We start from the raw sequence: 13,734 nt of genomic DNA, 5'->3' as shown, positions 1-13,734 counted from the left end.
AAAATTGCCACATTTTAATAATAATAATTATTATCCCATTAAATAAATAAATAGCAATTCAGTGGCTATCCAATCAATAAACAGAGAACGCAATACAGTGGCAACCTATTGATAGGACTAGCTTATATGTGTGTGCTAATGTGTGTTTTTTCTATTTGTTTCATGCTGTAATGAGCGGAAATCTACGACGACCCTAAGCACGATATTTTTGCTGTACCATTCCATCCCAGCGGCAGCAGAACGAAGCACAACCAGCTGCCCATCAAGTTACAAAAAAAAAAAAAAAAAAGTACCGTCCAACCACCTCGTTGTAACGGCATCAGCAATCAGCCGTCGCTCAGTTAAATGAATCATTCGTCCAGTTGCCTTAAGTGATTTAAGGACAACGAAGAAAAAATTAAATCAGGAATCTTTTCCATTCAACGGGCTGGCTGGTAGAGCAACCGTTACAATTTATTTTCAAAAGAAAACGCTCTTGGTTGCAAAATAATAATTAATTAATAAAGCGTTTCACCCTTTGAGGGTATCATCAAATTATCTAGTGCTCTGCAGACAAGCATTTGTCAAACAACGCGCGAGATAGCAAATGGACCTTACACAAACTGTTGCGGATGCTTATTTGCGTAACACTACGAGAGCATGCTGAAAAGTAATGCCTTCCAAATTTTGTGTAAACTCTTAAAGCTTTTAAAATGAAACAAACGTTATTAACTTTCTAAATTTATATTTTTCGTGTCTACATACGTATTTGCAGCCCTCAGTCGCTAGAGGGCTCCGAACTGTAGCGTTTAGCATGGCGGTGCGAAACGTAATCATGTCGCCGCGTGAGAAACAGCGTGCAGTAACCGAGTTTCGAATTCGAAGAGTTCGTCCGCACAAGGAACACCCTCTCCTTTAGCGTGATAGAGCGAGACCACAAGCGAGCGGTGCGACGATTGCAGTAGTCCGACGCCTGTGCTTCATTGCCGTCGATCATCATCCGATTTTCATCTGTTTCCAAAACTTCTTTAAAGTACACGTTCGAGGACTTCACTTTCATAATGATGAAGCGGTGCCAGCAGAAGTGAGGTTATGGCTCCGTGAACGAAGTCAAACAGTCTTCAGTGACGATATCAACGAATTGGTCTCTCGTTGGGAGAAACGTGTTCGTCGCCAGGGTGACTACGTTGAGAAATAAATATGTAGACATGAAGAATATATATGCGAAATGTTTATAACGTTTGTTTTATTTAAAAGGCTTTAAAAAATTTCACATAAAAAATTCGGAGGAATTACTTTTCAGCACGCCATCGTACATAACCTGATTATGCCCCAAAAGAATGTAACGCGTTACGAAACAATAATTATTTGCAACCAAGACTGTTTTCTTTTTGAAACTTAACTAAATCAGGAAGTCCAGAACAGGGTTTGAACACTTATCATCTCGGATGCAGAGTCCAGTGTCATCTTAACTACTGGGCCACCTCACTCAATTTGAGTGTAAGGCTTTAGTGAAGACGTGGGATCGTTGGTAAAGCAGTACAGTTTTGATTTGAAAAGAGGAAGTCGTTAACTCATCGCTGTTTGATTTTACTTTGTTGCTTTGAATTCAGTGTGCCGCTGACAAGAATGTAATTAGCGACGAGCCAATTACGGAGGCGTCTGTGATGAAATGCGGCTTTTAATGGCGACTCCTGTGGGTAGAGTTCAATTACTGCAGCTGTTAGGCTTAAGCCTTTGACCGTTACTTTGCAATAAAACGAGGAAGAAAGAATAAACATGTCAGGAAAACTCTTTCTTCTTTGCAAATTTCGTATCCTAAGGAAAGGCCATTGTAGCATTCTCTCTTTCTCATCCTGCAAGGAGGAGTGCAAAGAGATTTCAAGGTTAATACTTGGGAAGATCTACATCTACATACATACACCGCATCCACCGTACTGAGCATGGCGCAGAGTACCTTGTACCACTGCCGGCCGAGATGGCCGAGCGGTTCTACGCACTACAGTCTGGAACCGCGCGACCGCTACAGTCGCAGGTTCGAATCCTGCCTCGGGCAAGGATGTGTTTGATGTCCTTAGGTTAGTTAGGTTTAGGTAGTTCTAAGTATAGGGGACTGATGACTTCATATGTTAAGTCCTATAGTGCTCAGAGCCATTTTGAACCTTGCACCACAAGCAGTCTCATTTAGTTTCCCGTTCCACTCGCAAATAGAGTGAGGGAAAAACGACTGTCCTTACGCGTCCGTAGGAGCCCTCGTTTATCTCATCTTATCTCCGTGGTCCTAGCCGAAATGTAGAATGGCGGCAATAGGAGCAATCTACAGTCGGCCTCAAATGCAAGTTCCCCAAATTTCCGCAATAATGCCTTGCAAAAAGAACGTCTCCTTCCCTCAAGGGATTCCTACTTGAGTTCACGAAGAATCTCCCTAATACTTGCATGATGATCGAAGCTACCGGTAACAAATCTATCGGCATGTTTCTGAACTGCTTCGATTTCTTCCTTTAATCCGACCACGTGGGGATCTCAAAAACCTTAACAGTACTCAAGAAACAGATCGCAGTAGCGTTCTACATGCCGTTTCCTTTATAGATGAGTTTCACTTTTCCAAAATTATCCACGGAGTCGAGCATTTGCCTTCCCTACTACCGGCCTTACGTACTCATCGCTTGCAATTAGGTTTTCAGCATTTGACAAACAATCAATTGAAATCTCCAGCAGCAAAGATTGATCAGAATCAAGAGATTCGAGGTATTCCAAATTGGTTGTTGCGAGAGCAGCGTTTCAGAAAAGGAATACCTGAACACAACCACTCCCTGTCTCTCTCTCTCTCTCTCTCTCTCTCACACACACACACACACACACTCACACACACACAGAGAGAGAGAGAGAGAGAGAGAGAGAGAGAGAGAGAGAGAGAGAGAGAGAGAGGGGGGGGGGGGAGAGAGGGAGAGAGAGAGAGAGAGAGAGAGAGAGAGAGATTACAGTGGATGTCTTCCTCGAAATGTACTGAAATGGTGGAGTACGCGGAAATTTAATTTTAATACGAAGTAACAGAGATAGAAACTGCTAAGACATTTGCGAAAAACTGTCGAGATCTTAAATGTAAGTTTACTCAATGAAATTTGATATAAAAATCAGTGAGTTCGTAAAATTAATTTACATCGTGCTAAGTTCCTAAATAACAGTATTACTCACACAGATGTGCAAAATCCACCAACCGAAGTAACTTGAAGACTGTAGAGAAGTCGTTACCTGCAGATGTTAATGATGTGTGCGTCGTCGATGCACTTCTCACGCATGATCTTGATACCCTCCCTGGCGCACATCGCCAGTCCCAACACGTTCACGTCCAGCATACGCTTCATGTTTTCGGTGCACTCCTCTGCAAAGAAAAGATTGTGCCACAGAGTTCTTAACATACTGACGAGTATTTGTATGTGCATGTGTTGGTGTGTGTGTTTCGCCCTGAACCCACATACTGCAGTGGCGCATAGCGTTTAGTGTCGCTGGCTGGTGTGCTGAGTAATTTATTATTAAGTATTTGTCATTTCTGGAAGGTTCTACAAATTTCTTATGTTTACAATTTTTGTATATTCTGAAATATTCGATGTGTGTGTAAATACCAGCACTCTCTGTCCTAGAGTTCACTTTTGTTCTGTCCCTATGTTGGTGTTCATAATAAAAGTGGTTTGACTGCTAAGTATTGTATTTCACTAGCGGCTCGAATTTGGACTTCAGTGCGGTTTTAGAAGATTTTGGGTACTTCAAAACATATTCATGACTGTTGCTCAAGTTAGGCAACGTAAAATTTGTCACCTACACGAGCAGGAAACGGAATACGAGCAGTACTTTTCGTTCGCAAGGTCTGCATTTCCAGCTTGCCAATGGATTTCAAAACAGCAAAAAAATCAAATGCACATCAGGTATCCGTCACCGTTTTCCAGAGACTGGTCAGGATTCGACAAAATGATTTAAAGGCTCGACCGAGTCGCCAGCAAGAGATGGAATGACATGATGTGTTTGGCAAATGTGTTCTTTTTCTTGGACGGTACAGCCTGACGATGGAGCGAGAACAATGAAGACAAGCTCGATAGCTGGAACAAATTCCAGGTCGAACTGAAGAAAATGTTTAGTGAAACTCAGCAGCAAGTCTGCTTATTGAATTAACGATTGAAGAACGGGGCCCAACGTCATGGGCAAACGACACAGATCTACTGACACTGTTTTGGCCCTGTGCTGCATATTGAATCTAAATACGACAGAAGCTCAACATCGTTCTTGATTAAAGATGTTCAAATGGTTCAAATGGCTCTGGGCACTTAACTACTGAGTTCATCAGTCCCCTAGAACTTAGAACTACTTAAACCTAACTAACCTAAGGACATCACACACATCCATGCCCGAGGCAGGAATCGAACCTGCGACCGTAGCGGTCACGTGGTTCCAAACTGAAGCGCTTAGATCCGCACGACCACACCGGCCGGCGATTAAAGGTGTCGCGGAAGGCATGTATGAAGCTCTTGTCACAACGGAGGAATAAATACATTGGTGCCAACGCTTCGAGGAAAGACAACAGAAAATATTCGGACGAAAAAAGTGTTACTCACTTCCACATGTAGGCCCTGCTGCAGTTGTGGAAGACACCACGACCTCGCTGCTCAAGCTTTCGCAAGTAAATAGCAGTCCTGGCGGAGCATTGCAAGTTTTTTTTGGATATATTGTTTTCTTTTGGATGTATTGCAGCGCTCTCCATTATTTCAACATAGTGTATGTTTAATACTGTTGTTACAAGTATCGTGCTTCCAGAATGCGAATTTCACTCTGCAGTGGAGTGTGCGTGCGCTGATATGAAACTGCCTGGCAAATTAAAACTGTGTGACTGACCGAGACTCGAACTCGGGACCTTTGCCTTTCGCGGGCAAGTGGTAGAGCACTTGCTGCAAAAGGCAAAGGTCCCGATTTCGAGTCTCGGTCCGTCACAAAGTTTTAATTTGCCAGGAAGTTTCAAGTATCGTGCTGTTCGAAGTTGTCATTAGTTTAAGTGTCTACTGTAATTTAAAATCATAGAGGTAAAAAAAGAAGGGAGGTGGCACTGCAGACTTAAGCTGAACGTTGGTTCGAAGCCAGAGTAGGCGGGGCCTGCCACCATCTTAAACAGCCCAAAACATTAGCAGACTACTGTTTCTGAGTGCTTCTTGTTCATTATTTCTTTCGTGTGCGCCCAACAACTGTTTTAAATGCTAAAAGTTACAGACCTTATATGAATAACCTACTATCAAGAAGGCAATTTCGAACGTTTTTTCTGTTCTTGAATGCGTATTTGCTCTAGTAATACGAGACAAAGTGACGTCATGGGGAAGTGTCACCGCTGTGAACTACGGGGGTATGAATGCGGCGAACCTAATGTTTAGGGGTAGTTAAGATTCCGGACACCGGCCTCAAGTTTGTGACGTAATGTCACCTCCCTTCCTTTTTTGTCACCATGTTTAAAATCTACGTTCAATGAATTCGGTGGTGTGTTTGCAAGCAAGTGTTAACGTCTGCCCGCCGTCTATTCGTCACGTATTATTTTGGTACTAAGTACTAACTTATATACTGAAAATCTTGAACGCATAATAAATCCAGTAATCATTCTTTTAATACAGTGTTCATAACAGTTTCAGCCCCCCCCTTTTATTCATTTGAATTCTGAAGTGTGTAAGTGTTTTAAATTGGTTTGACCAGCAAAAGTTAAAGTCAGTATAAAAGTCAAAATTTATCAGTGTTTTATCTTTATCAAAATTGACATTTTGTGTGTGGCTCGAAAGTGCTATTTCTAGGGTAACCTATGCCCGATTTTAATCAGATTAATATACAGTATAAAGTTTTGTAGTATACATTATAGTGTAGTGTTACGTATTCATGGTTTTTCCATATCAGTATAGAACGTGAAACTATCAGTTCAATAGATTTTATGGTTCTAAAATTCTACTACATTATGCAGTGCTACAACTTGTTATTTTGCATGAATATATACCAACTTGTATAGGGAAGAAACTCAGTTAATGTCTAATTAGGATGGCGACCGTATTATTAACAAATTGGTAGCATCTTCAGAGTTGCTTTTGGTCCATCCTGACGTGCAATTGCATTTCGAACTTAATGACGTATCATTGTTATTACAGAGTGCATGTAAGTCTGATCTGCCACCATTCAGGTACACGCAGTCGATATCTATACGAAAATCCTTTCTGATAAGACAGGCTTTAACGAATATTGAGTTGCGGAGGTTACGAAGTCCGCCCATGGTAGCTGAGTGGTAGCCGACACGGTAAATCATGTTCGGTCTGAAGGCTAACTGCCCTCTGTAATAAAAAAAAAAAAAAAAAAACTGAGTTCATGGATCAACAAGGAACTGAAACGGGTGTATTTCTACGTCCGCCCAGAGCAGATACAACGAAGGAAAACGAACAAAATGAGATTTAAAAAAAAAAGTGGTAAGCGCGACAGAATGTCAATCCTAAGGGCCCGGGTTCGATTCCCGTCTGGGTCGGAGATTTTCTCCACTCAGGAACTGGGTGTTGTGTTGTCCTCATCATCATCATTTCATCCCCATCGACGCGCAAGTCGCCGAAGCGGCGTCAAATCGAAAGACTTGCACCAGGCGAACGGTCTACCCGCGGGAGGCTCTAGTCACACAACATTTTTAGCGCTTTATAAAATTTCCCTAATAGCGACGGTTTCAGATTGTTGTTAGAAAATATCATAATTTTCAGTTTTTATTCATTTTTTATCTACTATTACACACGTTCAACGAACATCAGCCGCGTTACTTTACGTCTGCTTGACACCGTTAGCTGCATAGCTCAACGGAACTTTTTAGTAATTATTACTTTATTACGGTTTAGGTATCTTGTAGTACTTTTTAGTTTAGTGCAACAGTTGCGTCATGTGTGACAAATGTAGATGTTGCCATAGGTTAATGAGTATGGGAAAACATATCAGGACTGTGGATTGGTTTTCACTGCGGACAATGTAGAGGGTAAACTAAAAGAGTGTCAAAATGAGGCTCTCCCATGATGTCACAGATTATGTCATAGAGACGAGAAAATCGAGGAAGAGGGAAGAGAGATTTGTGCCCTCCAGGCAGAATTAAAAACGGAATACTTTGAATTAGATATGTTGCAGGCAGAAAGAGACAATCGGGGCTGGGAGAAGGTGACAAGCAATAGGCAAAAGCTGAAAACGACAGAAATCACATTTAAAATTCCGATTAGCAATCACTTTGACTTGTTACCTGAAGCAAGAGAAGATCCGCAGCCAGTTTTTGAGCTTAGTACAGAATGAACGACTTTAATGCTAGGTCGGTAGGAAAGTTACGTATAAAGAAAAGAGCAGTCACAGGAGAAGTGTAGGCAAATTCCTACAGGAAATGCTAGGTGTAGGATACCATGTCGCAAGCATCGTGAACCTAGCGCCAAGTTGAGTCATGTAACAGAGAACAAGGGGGTCTTGGGTAGATATTTGGATGGGGAGGATTTGATACTTATAGTAGAAAAAGCAGGAAACAGCCTGGCTAACAAATTAGAATACGGCATCAAAAAGTGACCTGGATGAAATAGGTGCAGCAACAGCACACACTAGTGTGCGATTTGTGGAGGTTTTGCAGTGTTAGTCGTGTGAACAAAGAGCTGAGCGAACTGCTTTTGATTGAAACAAAGTCTAATATCTGTGCTGTGCCTGTTGTTGTTGTCTTCAGTCCTGAGACTGGTTTGATGCAGCTCACCATGCTACTCTATCCTGTGCAAGCTTCTTCATCTCCCAGTACTTGCTTCAACCTACATCCTTCTGAATCTGCTTAGTGTATTCATCTCTTGGTCTCCCTCTACGATTTTTACCCTCCACGCTGCCCTCCAATGCTAAATTTGTGATCCCTTGATGCCTCAAAACATGGCCTACTAACCGATCCCTTCTTCTAGTCAAGTTGTGCCACAAACTTCTCTTCTCACCAATACTATTCAATGCCTCCTCATTAGTTACGTGATCTATCCACCTTATCTTCAGCATTCTTCTGTAGCATCACATTTCGAAAGCTTCTATTCTCTTCTTGTCTAAACTAGTTATCGTCCATGTTTCACTTCCATACATGGCTACACCCCAAACAAATACTTTCAGAAACGACTTCCTGATACATAAATCTATATTCGATGTTAACAAATTTCTGTTCTTCAGAAACGCTTTCCTTCCCATTGCCAGTCTACATTTTATATCCTCTCTACTTCGACCATCATCAGTTATTTTACTTCCTAAATAGCAAAACTCCTTTACTACTTTAAGTGTCTCATTTCCTAATCTAATTCCCTCAGCATCACCCGATTTAATTTGACTACATTCCACTATCCTCGTTTTGCTTTTGTTGATGTTCATCTTATATCCTCCTTTCCAGACACTATCCATTCCGTTCAAGTGCTCTTCCAAGTCCTTTGCCGTCTCTGACAGAATTACAATGTCATCGGCGAACCTCAAAGTTTTTAATTCTTCTCCATGAATTTTAATACCTACTCCAAATTTTTCTTTCGTTTCCTTTACTGCTTGCTCAATATACAGATTGAATAACATCGGGGAGAGGCTACAACCCTGTCTCACTCCTTTCCCAACCACTGCTTCCCTTTCATGCCCCTCGACTCTAATAACTGCCATCTGGTTTCTGTACAAATTGTAAATAGCCTTTCGCTCCCTGTATTTTACCCCTGCCACTTTCAGAATTTGAAAGGGAGTATTCCAGTCAACATTGTCAAAAGCTTTCTCTAAGTCTACAAATGCTAGAAACGTAGGTTTGCCTTTTCTTAATCTTTCTTCTAAAATAAGTCATAACGTCAGTATTGCCTCACGTGTTACAACATTTCTACGGAATCCAAATTGATCCTCCCCGAGGTCCGCATCTACCAGTTTTTCCATTCGTCTGTAAAGAATTCGCGTTAGTATTTTGCAGCTTTGAGTTATTAAACTGATAGTTCGGTAATTTTCACATCTGTCAACACCTGCTTTCTTTGGGATTGGAATTATTATATTCTTCTTGAAGTCTGAGAGTATTTCGCCTGTCTCATACATCTTGCTCACCAGCTGGTAGAGTTTTGACATGAATGGCTCTCCCAAGGCCGTCAGTAGTTCTAATGGAATGTTGTCTACTCCGGGCGCCTTGTTTCGACTCAGGTCTTTCAGTGCTCTGTCAAACTCTTCACGCAGTATCTTATCTCCCATTTCGTCTTCATCTACAACCACTTCCATTTCCATAATATTGTCCTCAAGTACATCGCCCTTGTACAAACCTTCTATATACTCCTTCCACCTTTCTGCTTTCCCTTCTTTGCTTAGAACTGGGTTTCAATCTGAGCTCTTGATATTCATACACGTGGTTCTCTTCTCTCCAAAGGTCTCTTTAATTCTCCTGTAGGCAGTATCTATCTACCCCTAGTGAGATAAGCTTCTCCATCCTTACATTTGTCCTCTAGCCATCCCTGCTTAGCCATTTTGCACTTCCCGTCGATCTCATTTTTGAGACGTTTGTATTCCTTTTTGCCTGCTTCATTTACTGCATTTTTATATTTTCTCCTTTCATCAATTAAATTCAATATTTCTTCTGTTACCCAAGGATTTCTAGCAGCCCTCGTCTTTTTACCTACTTTATCCTCTGCTGCCTTCACTACTTCATCCATCAGGGCTACCCATTCTTCTTCTACTGTGTTTCTTTCCCCCATTTCTGTCAATTGTTCCCTTATGCTCTCCTTGAAACTCTGTACAACCTCTGGTTCTTTCAGGTTATCCAGATCCCATGTCCTTAAATTCCCACCTTTTTGCAGTTTCTTCAGTTTTAACCTAAAGGTCATAACCAATAGATTGTGGTCAGAGTCCACATCTGCCCTTGGACATGTCCTACAATTTAAAACCTGATTCCTAAATCTCTGTCTTACCATTATATAATCTATCTGATACCTTTTAGTATCTCCAGGATTCTTCCTTGTATACAACCTTCTTTTATGATTCTTGAACCAAGTGTTAGCTATGATTAAATTATGCTCTGTGCAAAATTCTACCAGACGGCTTACTCTTTCATTTCTTAGCCCCAATCCATAATCACCTACTGTGTTTCCTTCTCTCCCTTTTCCTACTGACGAATTCCAGTCACCCATGACTATTAAATTTTCGTCTCCCTTCACTACCTGAATAATTTCTTTTATCTCATCATACATTTCATCAATTTCTTCATCATCTGCAGAGCTAGTTGGCATATAGACTTGTACTACTGTAGTAGGCATGGGCTTTGTGTCTATCTTGGCCAGAATAATGCGTTCACTATGCTGTTTGTAGTAGCTTACCGGCACTCCTATTTTTTATTCATTATTAAACCTACTCCTGCACTACCCCTATTTGTTTTTGTATTTATAGCCCTGTATTCACCTAACCAAAAGTCTTGTTCCTCCTGCAATCGAACTTCACTAATTTCCACTATATCTAACTTTAACCTATCCATTTCCCTTTTTAAATTTTCTATCCTACCTGCCCGATTAAGGGATCTGACATTCCACACTCCGATCCGTAGAACGCCAGTTTTCTTTCTCCTGATAACGACGTCCTCCTGAGTAGTCCCCGCCCGGAGATCCGAATGGGGGACTATTTTACCTCCGGAATATTTTACCCAAGAGGACGCCATCATCATTTAATCATACAGTAAAGCTGCATGTCCTCGGGAAAAATTACGGCTGTAGTTTCCCCTTGCTTTCAGCCGTTCGCAGTACCAGCACAGCAAGGCCGTTTTGGTTAATGTTGCAAGGCCAGATCAGTCAATCATCCAGACTGTTGCCCCTGCAACTACTGAAAAGGCTGCTGCCCCTCTTCAGGAACCACAGGTTTGTATGGTCTCTCAACAGATACCCCTCCGTTGTGGTTGCACCTCCGGTACGGCCATCTGTATCGCTGAGGCACGCAAGCCTCCCCACAAACGGCAAGGTCCATGGTTCATGGGGGGTGCCTGTTGTTACGACTGGGAAATGGGGATACCCTAATCATGGCCTGCAACTCAGGAACAGAGGGAGGGAAAGATCAACTGAACATCTTGCGAGAAGTGTAAGGGGGCCACAAGCATACAAGACAAAATCCCTGTGGTTACTAGAATGAAAAGGACCCATTTTGTAAGTTAGGACACGGTTACAGACAAATAGCACTGAAACTGGTTTCTTAAAAAAATTATCGAGAAGATCCAGTGAAAAAAAAAGCAGAGTGTAATTTATTTAGAGCTCATAGTAAATCAAGGTCCGACATTACTTGCATATTACAAATTAAATTGTAATAATTAAATGTGAGTCATTAAAATATCAAAAAGTATGCAAGTCCGGATCGAAATAAGTAATGCTGGTAATAAGATTAAAACTGTAGGGATATTGTCCAATGGAAGACCAGACAAGCAGCCAGTCCACAGGATTCCATAACAAGTAAACTAAATGATAATGTAATTACTGGTAATTCGCAAGTTAGAAGTACATTTAACAATCACTTTCTAAATATAGCAGCAAAAATAGGTCTCAATGGTTCAATTGAATAAGCAAGAGAATTTATTAAAAACGTCGTTCCACAAAACATTAAGCAACTAGAAATAGTGCCAACATCCTTCACCGAAATTAATAGAATTATAAAAATTTTAAAAGCAAAAGCTCATGTGGTGTTGATAGAGTTTCAAACCAAAAGTTGTTCGAACTTAAGTAATTCCCTCCATGATACACGCAGTGCATCATGCCACAGGGAATTTTTCCAGGGAGGTTACAATGTGCAACTGTTAAATTTATTCATAAGAAACGTTACAAGACAGATTTACACGGTTGTAGTCTAGTTTTCTTACTGACGCCTTTTCCCAAAATATTCGAAAAAGTAATGTACTCAAGATTAGTCTCACACTTAAGTGCAAACAGTGTACTTAGTATATCATAGTTTGGATTCCAGAAGAATGACTCGGCAGAGAATATTATTTATATTTACATATCCACTTATCAAATAGTACAAGCCTTAAATAACAAAATATCCCCAGTTACTTTTGTGATCTTTCCAAGGCGTTCTTTTGTATAGATCACGTTATTCTCATAAGAAAACTCAAGTTTTATGGTATCGGTGGCTTTAGGCCCAGTTGGTTTGAATCATACTTAACAAACAGAACGCAAAAGGTTGTGTTGAACAGTTCAAACGCCCTTCCATCTAACATTCAACAAGCAGTATTGGTAACTTTTGCAGACGAAACTATTGTTGTAATAAATCCCTTGAGATAGAAAGCAACAGAGGAGTTGGTAAATGATATTTTCCTAAGAATTATTAAGTGTTTCTTAAAAGACATCATAGTCGCCGTTGACTGTATAAAATATTTATTATTACGATTTGGCAATTTCAAATTACACTGCAAAAGTTACCTAAGCAGAAAAATACAAAAGCTTGCTATAATAGAGCCAGCTTGAAGGATGCATCCTGTATTTGTGCCGAGGCATTGTGATGTTTTGTCAGAATTTGTGGTGCTGCGCAGTGAATTGGACTGCTGGAGAGCAGTTTTCGACATTCATATTCGTAAAATTTATACGCATACAAAGCTCTGTCCTCATCTGAATTACGAGCACTCAGGTCAATGTGAGAGCTTATTAACAGATAACACATGTACTATCCTCCATTATGTTATAAATATATATTTCCATCTTATCCTACTGCCCCTTACAATCATAGGACTGTTTAGAAAGCTGTATGAAAGTCGACAGATGAAAAGACTTTACGATACAACGTTTATAAGTTGTATCCTTGGTGTGCACTATCTTTGTTACGTGCACAGGCAGTATCTTTAGTAAATGTACTTGCGCGCCGACGGACTTGGCTCCACATGTTGTCAGTGCACCTGAGCTTGTATGTGTAACAGATTATTAGAACGATGGTAACATTGACAGTCCAGTAAATATTTAACAACATATTACGATGTAATAAGTGTCGTACTCATCGGATCTTGTGGGACTCTCACAGTCAAAAGGCTGCATTTTGTTTTATATACTGACAGAATGTAAGTAATGTACATTTCTCACCCATTTCTATAATTGAGCTACTTAATGAAATGTTTGCTTAATTATGTATATACACCCTGTGCTTCACTTTTGTGTTTTTGTGTTTAGGTAACTTTTGCAATGTTACTTGAAAATGGCCGTAAGACCGTAATTGCAGTCGCAATAATAAATATTTTGTACAGTCAACGGCGACTATGATGTCATTTTCAGAAAATGGTATAGAGCATGTAACTAAGCTTCTGTCGTCCTCTAGGTAGTGGGCAAAGAGATACAGCACTTTTGGCAACTGGAACTGTTGGGCTCAATAATCAAAAGAGAGCAGCCATGAATGTCGGCGTCATACGTCAGGAGGTAATAGAGAATGTTGAAGAAGAGGTGCGTCGATCTGTAGCACCAGTCTGCGCCACTCTGGACGAGAGTTAGTGTGGAGTGAGAGGGTAACACGTTACACTGCACAGAATGTTCATGAATGTCACCGGTAAGGCCTAGGCGGTACCATGTGGGCAGTCGTCATGCACAGAGGGCAAACACCGCGCATATCTTTGCGCGAGGTACCGTTACGGCACTGTGATACTGCAGGCAGATTATTCTGGATGATGTCCGACTGTTTAGGGGTGCGGTATGTTCCGACTTTCTGTTTATGGACGACGATTCCCGCCCACAAAGGACTGCTGAGGTGATGGTCACACGAGGG

The 13,734-nt window shown here is 41.0% G+C and overlaps 1 protein-coding gene across 1 annotated transcript in view; it reads right to left on the bottom strand.

Annotated features, from left to right (window-relative positions):
• Nucleotides 1-13,734, bottom strand: part of LOC126281641 (dehydrogenase/reductase SDR family member 11-like) — a 147,722-nt gene that overhangs the window by 69,800 nt on the left and 64,188 nt on the right. The window contains exon 4 of the mRNA XM_049980772.1: nt 3,232-3,361. Coding sequence (XP_049836729.1) covers nt 3,232-3,361 — 130 coding nt within the window. The remainder of the gene's footprint in view (nt 1-3,231; nt 3,362-13,734) is intronic.

The sequence above is a fragment of the Schistocerca gregaria genome, chromosome 7 (genome assembly GCF_023897955.1).
Source record: "Schistocerca gregaria isolate iqSchGreg1 chromosome 7, iqSchGreg1.2, whole genome shotgun sequence".
Classification (NCBI taxonomy): domain Eukaryota; kingdom Metazoa; phylum Arthropoda; class Insecta; order Orthoptera; family Acrididae; genus Schistocerca; species Schistocerca gregaria.
This window is presented reverse-complemented; position numbering and strand designations above follow the sequence as displayed.